Consider the following 19,672-nt stretch of genomic DNA (forward strand, 5'->3'; position numbering starts at 1 on the left):
TTGATGGCAGGATCATGCTTGATTCTTCTTTCACCTGTAGCACCAAACATGGTACTGCATACAGCTGGCACTAAAAGTATTTATTTTAAAATATGAGTACAGATTACTCCATTTCTTCTGATAGGAAAGGCATTTGGTGAAAACATAGTCATTTAATGTATTCTGTATGTTCCTGGTTTTAGAGAAAATTGGCAGACGCTTTGACCTTTGAGCTTGCAGAATTAAAATGAAACATGCTGTCCCCCTGCCGGGGCAGAGAGGAACAGAGAGGACACAGCTAGATGCAGCAGGCTCCAAGTGGAAGTGTGCATCTGCTGCGTAACAAGCAAGTCCTCCTATCCCAAGTGAGGACAAGGGGCATTTCCCTGCGGAGTCCCTGTTCTGTGGTTGTTTCTCTTGCTTTTCACTGAGAAGAGCTTCTGCTCTCACTGAAGTTGCCTGTTTCCCCGTCTCATAAAGCTTCCCAATCTTGGAAATGTTGGCTGTGATCGTGAGATTATCACAATGGGGGATAATCACAATGAGCTACCTTCCGTCTTGGAAAAGAGATTTGGTTTTCAGAGAACAAGTATTCATTACAGCTTCTGGATCTTTAACCTCGAACTGGCCACACTGGACTATCCAGGGTCGGGCCTTGAATAAAGACACCAGTGTTCCTCCTGGATAGACGCAAATTTAAAACACCCCCAGGTGAAGTCACTTGCTAAAATCATACTCGGAAGAGCAGCAAAACTCGGATTTCACCTGCGGTCTCCCTGAGCCTACGTCTCCTACTCTTTTTGTTCTAGAACTCCGATTCACAGTAAATTTTAGTTGCTTTATTCATTGAGATGGAGCCTCACTGTGTTGCCTGTATGGGTCTGGAGCTGGTGACCGAACTTGGGTAAACTCAAGGGATCTCCCTGCCTCAGCCTCCTGAGCAGCCGGGAGTACAGGCTGCGCAACCACCCGGGTCCCAGGGACTGCACCTGCTCCTGTGGAAGCTCGCTACTTCTAGCTACTTCTCATGCTCGTTTACAACGTTAGACCCAAATTCCAGAAATCTCTACATCTTTATGGCCTTGCCTTGATGTCATGAATAAGCTAACATGCTCAGGGCAGAGGTGGATTTCTGTTCTCACATAAAAGCCCTCGGCCTCCTGCAGTTAGCAAGTGTTTTCCTAACCCAGATAGTACAAGTTTCAAGGAAACATGAAAAAAAAAAAAAAATACTGGAGAAGGACCTAGCACTGACTCGGTGGAACCGTATCCCATACATTTACAGTACGCACACTGTCTGCTGTGTTCTGAAGGAACTTTACTCGAGGAGCACATACCTATATTCCGAAGTTCTAGGAGGCTGGGACAGGAGGATTGCAACTTCAAGAGAACCAGGCTAGGGAGTTAGTGACCGAGCGACACCCTGGCTCAAAAATAATGTTTGAAAAATTGTAAAAGGTGAAGATGTGGCTGAGATTCAAGGCTCTAGGTTTAATCCCTACCACTGTAAATCAGACAAACAAACACCCCTATATTTAGTATAATTCTCACGATAAACAGAAGGGATATTATCTTGAGTCAGGTGAGCAAATCAAAGCTTTGAAGATCTAGTAATGTGCCCGTCTGGGTCACTCACACGGGCAGCAGTAACGCGGAGCCCAGAGTCCCCTGCCTGGCACCCCAGCCTGCCAGCTCCTGCACAAAGCCCTGGGCAACGCCCTGCCTGGCCCCTGGGAGCCCTACGGCCGCTCTGCAGCCTTCGCAATTTTAATTTCACTCTTGATTTAAACACAGAATTGATTTTTTTTTTTTTTTTGCACTACCCCAGGCTGCTTTTGACTTGCTTCCACTAGAAAGAAACAGCCATGTAGATTTTCACCGACCTTGTTTCCTCTGGGGAGGGCGGTCTGGTTTCCGGGTTGCCCTGTTGTGATGGGTGTTCTCAGCTGTCACCTTCGGAGTCAGGTGGGGCGGTGAGCACCCGCTCGCAGCTCGTGGCCATGAAGTAAACGCTGCGGAACTGGTGCCACTGTTCCCTGTCTGGGCGGCTGTGACCAAGTTCACCGGGAAGCTGTAGTGTGCTTACGTGCATGGGGTAGAAAGGGAGACATTTTCAAAGATGACGCTACAGGCAGACAAGGCTTGGTGACAGACCGTGCGTCCCTTGAATCTTAGCAGTTTTAAAATGTCCACCCAGCCTGCTGGGACCACATGGTGTCCTTTCCCCTTCTTGGGGTAATTATAAACAGTGCTGAAAGGAGACACTGCTCTGCAGTAGGCAGGGCAGGAGCATGAGCGGGAAAACGTGCAGCTGCATTTAAAGAGCACACAGTCTTCAGAAAAAGTAGAAAACAGGCACAGAAAGGTTTGCAAGCACGGAAAGCGATCCAGCTTTGAGGGGCCTGGTACCCGTTTTTCTAATCAGGGATGAAGCACTGCTACCGGTTTGGCTGCTGGAGGGTTGTGGCACGGGTGGGCTCCCCCATCTGGTCCTGGAGGCTCCCAGGAACCACTGCAAGGCCAGTGCCGGGCCTGTGAGCTGCCCTGTGGCCTGCCTATCAGCTTTAGATTGGCATCAGTGCCCAGCAGACCTAGGCCAAACCACAAAGCTGAGCAGCAGCCATAGTGGACATAAACTGCACCGCTGACCTGAAATGTGTGGCTCGGTACCGTTCACCGTAACTGCTCACCTGTACAGCTGCCGACCTAACTGGACAATGAACGTATCTGAGTCCCTAAAGCTCCTCGTATCGCTCCTCCTCAGTCCTGGTCCCAGATATTTGAGCCCATTCTTTTCATTAATACAATAGTTTCTGTTTTCCAGTGTGTGACGTAATTGGATTTGTACAGCCTTTTTCTCTGGCTGATTTCATTCACTGTAATTACTCTCCGGCTGAGCCATTTCTGTTGCTTGTATCAATCATGCCTTTCTTTTCACTGCTGAGTAATATTCCCATGCGTGGGCATAACAAAGTTCGTTTACCCACTCACCTACTAATGGGCACTTGTCTTATTTCTGGTTTTTTCTATTCAAATTAAAATTTTTGTGCACATTAGTTAATACAATGAAATTATGACTTCACCAGTGCTGACAGAATTGCTAAGGAAGGCACGGCTGGATCGTGAGACAGGTGTCCGTTTCACTGCCTGTGAAGGTGCTTTTTAGAGTGATCGTCATTCTGCATTTCCTTCAGGAGCCCGTGGTGAGAGCCTCGGCCCTCCGCTGCGCCCTGTGCCCCTCGTGCGGTGCGCCTGGCACAGCCTCATTACCTCACTGTGTATTAATTTGAAATCCCACAAAGACTAAGTTAGGCGTCTTTTTTGTTACTTACAGTCCATCCTTGCATCTTTGCAGCGGTGTCTGTTTAAATCCTTTGCCCTTTGCTAGCTGGGTTGCTTATCTCTTGATTGGCCAATCAATCCCTTTTAATTTTCATTCTTCATGTAGTTTGCAGGACAGAAAGATTGCGTTTGCCATGGGAGCTGGTGCATGCACACAGCACACCTCGGACCTTCTTAAATCCCCTCCCTGGCCGCTTCCCCTCTTCGTGCATGGTGCAGGTGCAGATCTGTTGTCCACTGTGTGTTTGCAGATCCTGTGCTCGGACTCTGCCTTTCCTGAAGGAGGAAATGTGGGAACACGTGGTGAAGTCCACCTTCTCAATCTGTAAACATTTTGTAGTTTGTTTCTTTTGTGTTTAGTTCAGGAATCTTTTCAAACTCGCGGGACCCCTATCTCCTCCTCTGTTTTTTACTACTTTGGGGCCTTAAAATTTTACATTTAGGCCTAGGATCCTTTGTGATTTATAGTCACGGAGGTCTGAGGTTAGGGTTAGAGTCATTTTTCGTGGACATGCTCAGTGGCTCTGCAGTGTCACTCTTTTCAAAATGATCCTTTGTCAGAAGTCGATTAGGGCAGATGCTTTAATATACATATTTCTGAACTCTTTTGTCTGTTCCGGTGATGTGCTGGTCTGGAATTAGGTTGATGCCATATCACTTTTGATCCAGCTTTATAACAAATCTTGGAATAAGGTTCTGTAACTGTTCTCTTGATGAGAAAGTCTGTGTTAGCTACTGTCGAGCTTTTACATTTCCATGTAATTTACAATCAGCTTGCTAATGCTTGTGATGACAGCAACAAGGAAAATGCTTCCTAACATTTTAACAGGATTTTGCTCAGTGTAGCATCTCGGGAAGAATATCTTGATGTTGAATCTTTTACCCAGAAACGTGATATATCTCTCTCCCATTGGTGTGTTAAGTGCTTTCAGTGATGTTTTAAGCTTTTCAGCAAATAAACAGCCCTTGTGTAGGTTGGGTCGCATTTATCTCTGCATTTTATATGTTGTGGTGGTGGTGTGATGTTTTTCAATTTCTGATTATTTGTTGCTATTGAGCATCTTCCCAGTGTGGCTGGGATATAGCTCAGTGGCGTTAGCGCCTGCCTGGCAAGTGTAAGGTTTTAAGTTCAACCCCCCGCACCCCCCAAATATAAATGGATGTGAATATCTTCCTAGTGTTTTTACCCTGCAGGCTCATATCCTGTGCAAGCTGGCCAGCCTTACTCAGGAGTTACCCAACTCAGGAGTTGAGGATTCAATCAGCTTTTTTGCATAGATGCTCATGTGGCCTGCAAAGACAATTTTTCTTCTACCTTGCCAAAAGAAATAGGTTTACTTCTATTTTTTCTTGATTGCACTGACTAACCCTGTTGAATAGAAGCTGTCAGAGTAGACATTCTTGCTTCAGTCTGGGTCACAGGATATATATGTGTCTACTTTTGAGCTTTTTAACCATGAATTGATGTTAATTTTGTTTGATGCTTTTGTTCAGTTCTGTTTCCAGTTCACACTGACGACATTTACAGTGGGGAGTTGGTACATGTACGTAATACACCTTCATTCTGGTTTTTCATTCTCTTCTCCTCACCCCCTTTTTCCGACTTTTGGTCTTCTTCCCATTTGCAAAAGCCTCTATTTTCTTCATATTTCCCTTTTCTTCTTTATTTCCCATCCCTTCTTCCTCCCTGTCCTTTCGCTCCTCCCACAGGCAATTTCTTATTTCCTCATCCACTTTGAAAAGATTTCCCTCCTTCGTAGCTCTTTAATTCTCTCTACTTTGGTGAGCTAGATTTTCACATAGACTATTGAAGCAGTGGACCATGATGAGCTGAGGAGTGAGGAAAGCGAGGGGTCAGCTGTAGCGAGGAGATGGTCTGGGTGCACCTCGGGATCCTGGGACACAGCGTGGTGAGGTCGTCATGACGACCACACATATAGTAAGCAGGTGATCGCCATCCTTTATGGATGCCCACCTGCCTGACTGTGCGCCTTCTTCCCTAGCTCTGAGCTGCTTGAGGTAGATATGCGATGGCAGTTACTTGGATTCATACGTGATTACATTGTCAAATAGATGGAAGGGAAGGGAATTTAATCAAGCATTTTACAAGTTAGTGAATGAATAATTATGTATCATGATCCTTGCTGTTTAAAAGGAGGGAGGATGATGAGAGGAAGATAGTTTCCAGAGAGGAAATCCCAGGACCTACAGATGCACAGCTCTGATGAGGTGGAGGAATTGTTTCAGTAGATATTCAGGAAAGGAGCTGAGGGGGTAAAGCGTACTGGCTAAAAGAGAAAGGTTTGTTTTTGCATATTTTTTAATGATGAAAAGAAGAGGATGCCACACTGATAATGGATGCTGAGGTTGCTGTGCCAGAGCTTGGTCTGAGGAGCTCACAGAATAAGCAGATAAATATCCACATGAAATCTCCTTTCCTGGCGATGTCAGCCATGACAGTGGGGAAATGAGTGGGGGGCACAGACAGGACCAAAGGAGAATCGAAAGTCATGAACGTTAGCGTCTCAGAAAATAAGAAGCTGTTACTGAATCAGGAACGATCAGACGGAATATTATTTCTGTAGTGCATTAACTTTGGTGCCACCACTATGTCAAAGCCACATGAGTTCTGTGTGTCCTAAAGTCCTGCAGTGACTTTGGATAATATGATGTACAGCTGTGATACGTGTGAGTTGTCAGTTATCCATGTAGATGCAGATGCTGTGTATACTGCAACCAGTTATCCATCCTGCAGAGCTCTGCAGAGAGCCTGGGCCATAATAACTTCCGCGTGTTTCTTCCTACTCATGCAGGAACAGAAAGGTTGGCTTTGAAAGACTCCTCCCAGCATGGAAGCCAAAGGTGGGGACTGTCGCGGCTGCGTCCAGCTAGCGCCCATTCTAACTCTGTTTTTCACATTCACAGAGAGTGAAGAAGTTTATCAAAGGCAGGTGCTGTCGATTTCATGTATCATCTTCGGAATTGTCGTCGTGGGCATGTTCTGTGCAGCCTTCTACTGCAAAAGCAAGTAAGGCCATTTCTCCAAAGCGCTTGGTCTTTCTTTGTGTTCTCAGTCTCTTCTGCAAGCAGAGGGATTCTGCGCAAACGGGCCCGGCAGTCATCAGCAGATGACTCAAGACTGGTGTAGACTATAGCATGACTGGGATGTGGACAGGTGGGTGTGGGAGTTACCTTTGCTGCCTAGTGTGGTCATTCACAGGAACTGATCAAATTCCAGGTGTGTGCTGGTCACTAAGGGGCTGACCATGCTGAACAGGAGTTCCCCGGAGTGAACCACTCAGAGAAAAGACGAACAGCACAGAAAACACCTTTTATTTGCTACTCTTTTAACCTGAAATTCCTAAAGATTTTATCCAAACAGAGAGCACTAAATATTTACCTTGTATGGCCAATTGGTATACACATCTGCCCTGAAGTTCACTTGTCAAAAAACTAGAATCTCAGCAGAGGCAGGTGCACTGGGTTTGCACTTTCCTCCAGATTCATTCTGTAGGTGTTGGTGGAAATGATGTGGTCCGCACTTACAAATGCAGATGAAAACATTAGCCTTGGACAGCTGAGCTTTGAAACAGGCGGCCCGGATCTGGTCCCACAGCCTGCCTGAGATACAAGCCGACGTGTAACCTCTTTCCACTGGGCCGATGGTGTCCTGGCCACTTGCTCGTCTGAAACTGATCAGTTTCCAGGCCTGAGAACACCTGTCTACAGGTTGTGTATGTTGACTTTTTTTAGAGAACTACAATAATGACCTAAAACTAACTCAAGGAACTCAGACACAGACACAGACACAGAGATAGTGCCTATTAGTTTTTAATGAACTAGTTTAGAAAAATTCTGGATTCTCAGAACTAGTATACAAACAATACAGAGAATTCTCATACCCAAGACCCACTTCCCCTCTTATTAACGCCTTAGATTAGGTCATTGTGCTCATCACAGACAATGGGATAATGTTGGTAAATGTATCTACAAACCTTCTACAACTGTCTCCCTGGAGTTGTCCAGCACCTGACCTAATTTCCAAGCTGGGCCCAGGCCTTCCACACATGGGCTCCTTGGGGGCATTTCAGACCCAAACTTGAGCAGCTAACATTGACATGGGTTTTACAATAGCGAGCTGCCAATGCCAGAAGGCAGGAATCACAGATGCAGGGCTTTAAAGCTCACCAGCTCCAGTGCGAAGCCCGTGCTGTTCACTCCTGGGCTCTGCTGGCTCCCAGCGTCTGCCAGGCAGATAGGTAACCTACCTAAAGTGAGCCAGATTCCCCACCAACGGCATCCCGCCCGCAAGGTAGTCTCCACGCAGCTCCTGGGTATGGGGGCTTTGAGTTTAGCTGTAGCTACAGAGCTATGGCTACAGTCATTAGGCTGTCACTTGCTTTTGGTATTTGAAGGCAAATTTCATTATATTTCTTAGCCTCAGGTTTTGTCTGTTTGTTTGTTTTTGGTAAAAATATAAGAACAGAAATGGAATCCTCCTGACAGACTGTGCTGAGGACTAGATGGAATAAGACAGGAGAGCTCACAGCACAGTGTTGAAAGAGTGCGTCCTCAGTGACGGCTTCTGTTGCTGACACATACGGCCTCTGCGCCTCTGCATTCTGCACGGAGACCTGCAAGCTGTGAGGCCACAGAGCTAAGTGCTCACCCCGGACAGCCTGCAGGGCCATCACACCTGGCAGGTGCAGGAATGCCTCCTCACCAGAGCTGCGGAGGCAGACAGGGTGCATTTAACAATAAGCAAATTACCATGAAGACACAATTAACTGCTTATTTTTAGACTACAATTTGAATTGTACCACACATAAGTGCAAAGCTGATTTCAGTGGTCACAAGAACAGAGCTGGATCACCAGGGACTTCTGCCTGCGGGGCTGTCGGTCTTCTACCTGGGCAACACATGGGCTCTCAGACCAGCCTGCAGCTTCCGGGGCTCAGCGAGGGGTCGGGGTGTCTCATACAAACACCCTTCAGTGTCAGATTCATGGTAGAGGCAAAGGCCCGAGCTCCAGGGGAGCACCCCGGAGGCTGTCCTTCTGCCTGCCCATGCAGAAACACGCAGCTGTATAGAAAAGTAACAACAGTAAAAATCAAGGCTTTTTCCAGCCAGAATCAGAGTTCTCATCAGGCGCCCAGAGAGCGTGGCTGCCTTCTCCTGCTGACTGCCAGCCTGGCCTTCCTTCTCCTCTGCCTGAGAGAAAGGCCAGGCCCCACTCCAAGCTCTTAGTCCGTGTTACTGAGAGCAGTGCAGACTTTTATTTTACCCTGGCACAAGTTCCTTGTCTGGATTCCTGGCTATTTGTTCCCTTTCTCAAACCTTGAGAGGCAAACAGAAGAGGCAGATAATACTTTGAGCTCCTCTTACTGCCAGGTACAAAATATGTCACCCTTGGTGTGGCATGGCTTAGTTAGAAGGCACGTTAGAGTAAAGTTTGCCTCACATTCCAGCGAGCGGGCCGGAAAGATGCTGACGCACAGATGAAGATCATCTTCAATTTGGAGGGTTTTCTGAAGCAGCTATTGGAGCCCTACAACAGCGCTAAAGACAGGGTGAAAGAATTATCCGTTGATCACTCATGATGAGAGCTGTCCACTGTGGGTACCTGTCCTGGTCAGAGCTTTCCCCTCTGGCTGATGTGCTTCATATGGAGCCGGCAGGGGAGGCTGGCTGCAAGGTGTTTTCTGTGCTCCTCCCGTGGCTGCTCACTGCTCGGACCCTGCCACGGCAGGGCGGCTCATGGGGCAGCAGGTTTTCTACCCTGGAGGTGTCCACAGCAGTGGACCCAAGCAGCCGTCACTCCACACCAGGCGGGAGCACTTTACCTGGAGTCCAAAAACCTAGAATAATCTGTGCCGCCCCTCTTAACGGCAGGGGCAGCACCAAATGCAAGTGGCTTGACGGATGGTGGTGATTCCGAGTGTACCATGCACACTTGCATTGTGTGATGAGTCACTCAGTAACACTGATTCTGAGACCCGGGGCAAACACTTTAACTTGTTTATGCCTCCATCTGCTCATCTACTCAATGGGTGTAATTGACTCATCGAATAGAATCACTGTTAAAAAAATGAGTTAATACTTGTACAACACTTAAAGTGGTATGTTGCACATTGCTGTGTAACCACTAGGTCCTTGAAAGTGAACTTTTCTTATTATCCGGACTGTTGGTAACAATAAACGAACTCTAGCCAAACTGTGAAAGACAGAAAATACAGTTTTATACCTACATACTCTGTGCATGCAGGCTAGACATCTTCACATTGCATACATGTAAGTGTATCTTTGTTAATAAGTTGTGTGGGGCTTCCAGCCGTTCTCTGTAGTGTTTCCAACTCTCTGTAGCTTGACACTTAGGGTCAGAGACCTCTTATAAACACAGAGGCCAGGAAAACATATTGGTTCTGGTCCGTCTGTAGAGTGCCATTGATTATAAATCCCTGGAGGAGACTAAATAATACCAGGCTCTCTCTGGATTGGAAAAACTTCTTGGCAGAGTTGGAAATGAGAGTAGGACTCTCTGTTAAGTAAATTTATCTACCTTTACAAATGACAGATGCAGCCACTGGGAATGCACGGATCTCAGAAAATTAAGTGTACAGTGAGTGTGTGTAAATACTTACGCATGATTATCCCTGCAGGAAACAAGCTAAGCAAATCCAAGAGCAGCTGAAGGAGGCTCAGAATGGCACGAGCTACAGTCTCAAAGCATCCAGCACGATGTCAAAGCCGGAGAGTTTGGGGAAGAGCCACGTGCAGCTGCACAGCGTAAGTCATGTTCCCAGGATCTCCTAGAGCCCAGCTCGGGCCCAGCTCAGGAGGCCACGGAGCCTGTGAGCACACATGATATTTTCCAGTACTTCAGAAAGTCATCTCCCAAGTCTGTGGTGTATGTGTGTGCGTGCGTGTGTATGTGCATGTGTGCGTTGAATGAAAGAGAAAAATCGTCTCTGATTTTAATCCAAATCAAGACTGATGTCTGATAGGAGAAGGTGCTTCAAGTGTTTGGCTCCTAAACACTTTTGAATCCTTCCTTCGTGCAGAAATAATGTCGGGCACCAGGAGTATGATGCTCTCTGCCCTGTAAAATGTTCGGTACAGTGAGAAATGCAGCCACCACCAGGCCAGTGCAAGGAGCGAGTGCTGAGCCGCGATGGTTCCTGTGGTAGCAGAGGCTGGAAGAGAAGAACCCAGCAAGAGGAAGGCGGGGCACAGCTGAGGGCTGCTCGGAGACGGCCAGGCCTTCCCTGGGCATCATCAGATAGAGGACCACCAGCAAGCCATTAGGATGCACACACAGAAAGCAGAGTCCCAGAATTCCACGAGCACTTGCACCTTCCGGCCTCCCCAGGTTCTGGGGTACAAGAGGGCTGAGGGCTGGGGGTGAGGCTGTGCTACCAAAGTTATCTCTAACAAGGCTCTTGGGTGGACACCAGGACATGAATTTACACGCAGATTCTTTCCCTTTTAAGTCTTTGGAAAGTTTTTTTTTAAGTGATTGCTTAGTTTTAAAAATTTTTAAAGTGTTTCCAGACTGGCAATTATGCTGTTTTTAAAAATTATTTTAAAGAGAATAAAAGATAAAAACGAAACAGAATTTCAAAACAACAATATGCATATTGTTGTCTTCAAAATAACTGCTCAGTTACCAGCTATAAGCATGCAAATTTGCTCAATCTGGGCAAAAACTGTTCCTTTAAATGGACTAACAGGAAAAGTAGTACAATTATCTTAGCCATCTTGTGTGAATACATATATTTTTTTCCTAGTTGTTCTTTACCTGTCACAGTATCTATGGTACCTTTTGGATGTTACTTACTCTTTGAGTTTCTTACACTAGGGAGACAATATAATGTTTACACATGTGAGTCTGATGTGTTTCATTTATGAGTATGGTCTCAAGTTACAACCATTTACCTATAAAAGCCTTGAGTTTATCTTTCTTTATAGCTGAGTAGTATTCCATTGTATAAAAATATCACATGTTTCATGTCTGAGATATATCCCAAAACTAAGTCAAAGGGAAGGGACTGTGATCAGTGCACCCTGAATGTTCCTCCTAAGGTGCCTCTTTGCCATCATGTTGATATGTGTCTAGATCCTGAGCACTAAAGGAAGAGAGGCCTCTGTGTAAGGCTAGTATTGAGTGTAAGAAACAATCGCACAGGGCTCACTCACACCCATCCAAACCCTTGCACTGCTGGGAATTCATGGAGCATTTGTGATTCTGAAAGTTTATTACCCAGAAAGTCTCCATGATGGTGCACATGGCAGACGGACTTAGATGGTCCAAGGTGGAATTCACAAATCAGAACTGCTTTCCAGCAGAAAACCTTTATCCATGGCAATGAGCAGTGGTTGCTCTTTTTAGAAACACCCGGACACCCAGGGCATTTAATGAGGGTGCTCTCAGGCCCTGGGATGGGGTTGGCGAGGGGCCTGTTTTAGGTCCTGGGCAACCAGTGCTGTGGAAGCCGAGCAAAGCTGGACCCCCACGGAGGAATGGGCATGGATTTCCACCAGCCACAGACCATCACCACAGGGAAGGTCAGCTCCAGCGAAGATGGCCTTGCAGAGGTTGAGGGAGGGAGGAGAAAGGCAGGCAGGCTTCCCTGGAGTGAGGACTGGCAGGGTACGAAGGGCTGGCCAGGGTGAATGCTGCGGGGTGTCACATCTGCAGCAGTGCTGGAGCTGGGGACAGAGCCCCTGTCCTCTGTGAGTCATACGTCAAGGCCGTGGCCTTTGGGTCCTTGCGAACAAAGGTCCTGTGGTGCAGGAGATGCATACTCATCTCTTCATGATCCTTCCGAAATAGGAATGACCTCTCAGCTGCTGGTTAAAACAAACTTTTTGTTCTCTCGCCAGCCTTGAGTTTTACATCTTTTGGTTTCCATGCAGACACATTAGGGGCGGGGTCAGCCCAGGAATCCAGCCTTAAGCTAAACTGGTGTGCACATCTTTTCCTCGGGGACAGAGGAGGTGGGTGAAAGCGTTTGCACAGAGGCTGACGCTTCTGTAGGCTAACAGCGAAGCAAGGCAGGTTGGAAAGGGGGTCTCTGAGTTGCTGTTCATTTTATAGGGTTATATTGCAACCAGAGCACACACACACACACACACACACAAACACTCGCACACATGCACACACGCACAGTGTACCGTGCCCAGCACATGGTGGATAGCGTTTTCTGCCTGCAGTACACTTGTCATGCACTCATCGGGATGGTTACACAGTGGTTCCCAAAGTGACCATAGCACAGTCTTCATCCATCCCCATACTAGGGGACAGACATTCAGGGTCTTTTCTGTGGTTGCAAGTATCACAAACTTAAAATGATGTGTTCATTCATGTGCTCTGCCCACCCTCATGGGATCAGAGTTGTGATGATTAGAATCATAAGAAAGAGGGGCTAGCTGCAGGGTTTCCAACACTTGGAAGACCTTGGGAGCTGTGATTTCATGTCCTTTCCCTCGCCCCCTTCCCCCCAGTCCACCAGAACTTTATGTTTTGGATGTTGGTACAGAGCCACAATAGTCTCAATGGCTCCTTTCTATAGGGCCCCGGAAAAGGTGTATGGCGGTATCTTTTGTATTCCTACTATTGTTGCATAAGAAGAGAGAAGGACAGAACAATACATTTTTACTTCTTTTGGATTTATTAACATGGGCATCATGTATTTAAGTGAATAATGGACTATTTAGGATCTAAGCTTCTATATCCCATTAGGCTGAGAGGGTCTGGAAGGGGAAGGTACACTATGGGAGGGCAACCAGAAAAGATATAAAACACAGGATTTGTTCATCAGGCGTGGCCCACAGATGAGCACCTTCACTATTGCTAAGAGTTGGTTAGAGCAGGCTTTCCTGGAACAGTAGAGGGAGACATTTCTGCAAATAGAAATTTTCCTTAAAAGGAAAATATGCGCCCTGTTTGCCGAGCCTCATCTGCATCTGCGTTCTCAGTGATTTTAGCTCAAAATAATCCGTTTGTCAAAGAACTTTTGCAGTTGCATGTTCTCACATCCCCTCTACATGTAAGATATTTTGTCTCTCAAATACAGTGTGATTGCAGAAGATTACACATTCTAAGACACTTCCAGTGTAACGGGAGAGTCCAGGGAGAAAACAGATACAGCAGAAGACGTTTAAGGACCCTAAGGAAGGAGAGCAAGGTGGATTGAACACCAGTATGTACCAGGCCATTGCACTCTCCAGGTGACCAGCTGAGATACAAGGCACTCTCCGCAGACTGGAGGCTATAGGCATTTTCTCAGTGATACAGCAGTTTCTGGCATCCACAAGGCCCTGGGTTCCATCCCTTGCATCCAAAAAATAAAACAGTAAGAACCAGATTGAGGTAAATACGTTGCTTTTGCACAGACATCTGTCAGTGTCAGGGCTAGAAGGCCATGCTGGTCACTGCCAAATTTGTTTTATCATTACTAGGTTTTTACGACAAAAGTCCTGGGTCTGGGGATACCAACAGATCGAGCTTGGGCCCTCACCTCAAAACCCCAATCCAGAAAATGGATGTGGTGAAGGGTCAGAAAGAGGCTTTAGTCAGGTTGGCCGCATGGGAATGACTGGTGAAGAGATTCAGTGACCATCTTTAAGGAGCTATGGGAAACTGAGGTATCAAAAAAAGGCCGCCAAAGGCAAGGTTTGGGCTTTGCATGGCTAGGGGCTTGCCCAATGGCAGTGTAGGTAATACTGATCAAGATGCAGTCTGGCCAATCGTCATCTCTGGACTGGTGCTGTCAGGAAATGCTTTTGTTGGAGGAGGAAAACCTGGTTCTCGTGAGGTGATCGCTCCTGCTCCTCAACAGTGACCTCAGTTCCTTTGTGGTGTGAATGCCTAACAGGCGGGGCTTTTCCTGGAATTCAGGTGACTGCTGGTTTGGGACAAGGAGTGGGGACACACAGGAGTCCCTGTGGGGATTCTGGAAAAGGACATGTTGTAAAACCCGGTGTCTTGGTTACTTTTCTCTCGTTGTTGGGGCAAAATACCCAGCACCCAAAATGAAGGAAGAGAAGGTTTGTTTAGCTTACAGTTTGTGGAGGTTTCAGTCCATAATCAGCTGGCTGCAAGATAGGGTGGCGTGGCACTGGGGCAGCACTTAAAAGCAGCAGCCAGAGCAGAAAGAGAAAAGCAAGCCTCTTTACCTCTCTTATATTGTGCTCAGGCCATCCCTAACCCCAGGGCAGGTGTAGCACAAAGTGAGGATCCTGGCTCCCTGCTGAGCCTCTCAATTAAATTTCTGAACTCCTCAAGTTGATACAATGCATCAACCCTAACAGCCAGGAACTGAATTTTCAATGGTGGAGACACCTTACTCTAAATCTGCATCTTTGGTAAACTTAGTACTAATGAATGATCCTTGTCTTACAGCTTTTAGACAGAAACTTGAGAAGCATGTATAGGAGTAATACCGAGCAGAGAGCTGACCCAAAGTGTTAAGGAAGGAGGGTAGGAAACAAAGGCAGGGATGCCAGGCTTTATCCTGTCTCTGTTGCCCCCGGGGCATCTGCAGGCCATGCCTCTGGGTCCTTGTTATGATATCTTTATCAACTTTTGCTTTGCTAATGTCTCAGCAGGAAGTGGCATTCTTTGCAATTTTGCATTGGTTAATTCAAGAGTGAAATATAATGTTTAGCCATATATTTCTAGTCATATTTCTTGTTTGGTGAATTACACACAGATACCCTTGGTTCACAGTGTTATTATAGGAAGCAAACACCAATTTGGCAGCAATTTTCCATGCTGTAAGTTTCGAGAAAAAATAATGATAGAAGATAGATATTAATAATCCATCAAGAGGAACTAAAAATTGTAAGAGCCTTTGATTTCCTTTAATGCTGTCCTTAGACTATCTAAAGAAAAGCATGAAGGGAATCTACACTAGCCGGCCAAGCAACAGTTATTCTTAGGGAAATCAGTAATGTGGCGTGTGGCTAAGAATATTAGGGGACAGATTAAAATGCAAATATTCTGGACACTTGAGAAACCATTTTTGCTTTGTAAAGTCGATTTTCTTACAAGAGCTATGAGCAAATACCACTGTCCATGGTAACAGCGATAAATGAAATAATAATGCTGCTTATAGCATGTTCCGTGCTGAGTGCACACACAGCATCATGCTGAAAAATGTCATCGTCCTCTTTGGATTCTTACAGTGGGTACTTAATTTATGCCCAGAGTAAGCCAAGGGGAGAAACAGGACTGAACATTGGAGCCTCATCTGTTAGACAGCTAGGGACAGAGGTAAACCACATTTTTAGACTCAGTGGATTCAACCAGCGGCACCCTCCTTTCCTCACACATATGACAATGACAGCAAACACTTTTGAGGACAACACTGCCAGAATCGGGCAGATACAGCTCTGGCTTTCTGATAAACATTTAAAAATGGCACAGCCAGCTTCCACTGTCAAACCAAAGTAAAAAAATGGCATAGCTACCTTCCTAAGTCAAACCAAAAGGAAGACTCTTCACACTAAGGAGCTAAGAAGGCAGCATTAATGTTTATGCCAGCGGGCTGCGCAGGATCTTTCCTCAAAGGCAACAGCCCTGAGTTTACCGAGAGCTCAGTTTATAAAGAATTCAGAACTGGGAGATCCAAAGCAAGTGAGGAAATATTACATAATTGGTTACGTGCACTGGGTCACACAGTGACAGGCAGGCTACTCTTGAACAGATTTGTTTAAACGAAGGAGCTGTTTGTCATAATACAGAAACATTAGGGGGGCCCTCAGAGTGAGCCTAGTTAAAGGAGTCCTTCACCAGCCCAGGGTGCCCTAAGGTGCAGACAGTTACTCTGACTGTTTATCGGAGTTGTACAGCTGGGCTTTAGACACCGTCAAGGTCATTTGAATTCAGCAGAAACTTGGTCAGAGACTTTAATTGTTCCCTAATTTGTATCATGAAATACCTGTAAATTTGCTATTTTAGAAATGTGTTCTTACATTGTAATTGTACCCCAGCACGACTGAGCAATATCCTTCTCTAAACCTCAGGAATTTTGAGCGAATCGAGGCCAGAGTTCATGCTCAAATTGCAAATGTGGAAATTCTGCACACCTACCTCTGTCAGCCAGCTTCCCAGGCAGGCCTGGCTCTCACTAGGAGGAGGGCCACAGCCACCCAGACACTGAGGAAAGAAGATTGGCCCACAGGATCAAGCAGATCTGTCCTTGCTTTGTCTTGAAATCCAGGTTAACTACTTGAAATTCTTTGCAAATGGCACTGTCTAACAAATGAATTGTCTGTGCCTGCCTCTCCTTCAAGTGCATTAAACATTCAAGGGGAAGGGTTTCATTTGCAGTCATTTAACAAGATGTGTAACACTAGTCCAGAGAAGAGGGGTGATATTCTGGAGGCAATTGACTTAGATGCTGGAGGGAGAGGACAGAAGGGAAGGCAAAGAATGAGAGAGAGAGAGAGAGAGAGAGAGAGAGAGAGAGAGAGAGAGACAGACAGAGACAGACAGAGACAGACAGAGACAGAGACAGAGACAGAGACAGAGACAGAGACAGAGACAGAGAGATGGATCCTGACACAGCCTTTCCTTAGGTTAGACGATAACTTACTGAGCCATCAGGAGACTGGAGTGACATTTCTGTGTGCTTCAGTAATCAGAAAGATGTCACTGAAAGGAACTTATTTTCTCTTAAAATGAGGAAAATAATAAACAGAATTATAAAGTTAAGGGCAGAAAATCATATAGCCCTTCCTACTTTTTGTTCCAATAACTTTCTGAAGAAAACGAGGTTTATGGATCCACGCGGAAAACTTGGAAGATAATCTTCACGTGTTAAAGAAGACTAGGAGAACCTTCTGCAGCTGTGACTGTTGGGACAGAGTGTGCATCTATTCAGTGGTGCTTACTGAATACTTTTCTGTGTTGGGTACTACATGGTAAGCTTAAGATACAGATTATTCCTGTCCTAGTGGTATAGGGGAATGAAACTCCCAACCTACTAGATGTCTGGTACAAGTTCATGTTCTCTAAAACCAAAGAATGAATTTTAGCTAAGAGCAGAATATATTTCTTGAGAGAAAAGAAGGCTTCTGTCTAGAGAGACAGAAAGGGTCCGAAGTGGGTTGCCAAAGATTCTGTCTTCTCTAGGGACCTTTATAGAGTGAAATCATGAGGTTAGATGGGTTCAAGGTGTGGAAAAATGGCTAAGGTGGGACCGAACTGTGTCAATCAATAAGATTAATAGTTCAGAAGTGGTGTGCTTAACAGCAGTGACTCTTCCTGTAGGGGTGGGGTGGGGACTCCTGACTTCCTCAGAGTGATAGAGATCCTAGCATGTGGGTGTATTTACTTTGTCTTTTGCCTTGAGAGCTGCCCACAGCAGGAGGTCCTGCCTCCTCGGAGGTCACAGGTACCTGGGCTTCTGCTCTGGCTCCCACCCCACCCTGTATTCATCAAGTAATCTCACAGATGAGGAACTGTAAATACAGTACAGCAAGGCCTGGCTCCCATAGCACCAGGTGCTATCAGAACATATCCTGTGTAGGCTAGGGGGTTAGTGGGGGGCCAGCAAAAGCCTCAGGGAAAGTGGCAGTAGCACCTGCTCAGGCCCCCAGCTGACCTGGGCACCTGGCTGGGGAAGGCTGCCCTGCTGCAGGGGTGCAGTGACAGCAGGTGGGAGCTCCTGCCTCTGTGCTTTGGAGGAGACCGCTGGAACCTGCCACTGTTAAGAGTTCTTCCTCCTGCGGAGCATGGTGCAAAAATTCTCAGATCTGCACCAGCGGTCAAGTTGCTTTTAATTAATTGCACTTGAAATCCACATGAAATTGCTCTTGAGAACACATCATAGCCACTCCATTTCTCCATTCTGTGGGCTCGTAAATCAGACTGGCAATAAGAACTTTTTGACACAGACACGGAGAGACTGGCAGCCCTGCAGAGACTCGGGCATCTAGAACTCTTCTGAAAGGCCTCCCTGCTGCCTGGACTACCCGGGCTCCAGAACAGTGCGCTTCCAACACTGGCTTCCCTTCCATTGCCCCCCAACTCCCCTGGCGTGGGCAGGAAACCCGGGGTCCTCGGTGCCCTGCCAGCAGCAGCCGGCTTCATTCCAGGGCAGGGTGAGATAGGAAACCCAGCACCCACCACCCTGGTCCCCAGTGGGGAGTCTTGACCCAAAGGGACTGTCAGGGAGGCTGCCTGAATGAGGATGAGAGCATTTTCGGGAATTAACAGTACTGTCCAGAAGCCATAGGGGTGTTTAACCAGAAATCACTTAAGCTTAGGCTGGAAGGACCAGGGAGTCACAATATCTCATCACTATCAAAGTGACATTTTGTGTGTTGTACTGAGGTCTCAGCACATAGGCATGGAACCCACGTCGTGGTCCCAGCCAGGGGAAGCTCACAGTCACTTTCCAGCCTTGGTCATTACAGACCGAGGCATAAAGGAGGCATAAAGCCTTGGCCCAGACCACAGCTGAGCCAAGGCTCAGACTTCTGCAAGTCTGCCCGGTGGATGCAGCTCGACAGCCCTTCCTGGCTCAAACTGGAACCACGCGTGTTTCTGAAGAAATGGCTATAAATGCTTTCAGCAGAAAACGCAGATGTCAAAGGCTGCGATCCTGGCCACGGATGCTAACTTGTAAGGCAGGCTGATGAAAGCCAGATGCTCCTTGGCCTGGGCTGTGTCCCTTGGAGCCTAGAACTTAGATCCTTGGGAAGTGAATTGTGCTGTTGGTCTCAAAATTGTCTTCCCCTTTATTATAAAGATTTTTTAAAGTAGACTTTATTTTCAACACGATTTTTTTCATTGAAAAGGTAGTGCAAAGTTCCTGTGTACGCTGACCTCTGTTTCGTTGGTTTTCCCATTGCTCACTGGTGTGGTACCTGTGCTAAAATCAGCGACTCTGCATTGGCATGTTATTGCTGTCCGGGCTTGACTCAGACATGCTCAGATTTTTACCTGATTGCTGCTTCTGTTCCAAACTCATTCAGGAAAACACAGGGCACTTCCCAGAGTTCCTGGGGTCCTTGGGACCCTCACAGTATGTCAGTTTTTATTTTCGGTGACCTTGACAGTTTGGAGCAGTCCCAGTCCAGTATCTTCTGTGATGCTCTTTGTTGGATCCAGTGGGTTTCTCCTGATTATGCTGGGGCTACAGGTTTTTCAGAGATAACAAGAGCCCTTTGAGCACATCCAGTCAAGGTGAAAGGCTGTCACTGTGTTTTGTCACGACTGAGGTTTGCCTTCTCTGCCAGGCTGCACCGTCAGGGTTCTCTGTGGTAAAGAGGGTAAAGACACCCTAACTTTCCTCTTTTTACTCCGGAAGGAAGAGGCTCCACTTAGGGAACAAGAGCT

General features: G+C 46.6%; 1 protein-coding gene across 10 annotated transcripts in view; it reads left to right on the forward strand.

Annotated features, from left to right (window-relative positions):
* Nrg3 (neuregulin 3) overlaps positions 1 to 19,672 on the forward strand; it is a 956,071-nt gene that overhangs the window by 915,398 nt on the left and 21,001 nt on the right. For all 10 annotated transcript variants that reach the window (XM_063233704.1, XM_063233701.1, XM_063233707.1 and 7 more), the window contains 2 exons: positions 6,247 to 6,349; positions 9,981 to 10,107. In XM_063233704.1, coding sequence (XP_063089774.1) covers positions 6,247 to 6,349; positions 9,981 to 10,107 — 230 coding nt within the window. The remainder of the gene's footprint in view (positions 1 to 6,246; positions 6,350 to 9,980; positions 10,108 to 19,672) is intronic.

The sequence above is a fragment of the Cavia porcellus genome, unplaced genomic scaffold (assembly GCF_034190915.1).
Source record: "Cavia porcellus strain 051 isolate PalLab524CR breed Dunkin Hartley unplaced genomic scaffold, mCavPor4.1 scaffold_23, whole genome shotgun sequence".
In the NCBI taxonomy this organism is placed as follows: domain Eukaryota; kingdom Metazoa; phylum Chordata; class Mammalia; order Rodentia; family Caviidae; genus Cavia; species Cavia porcellus.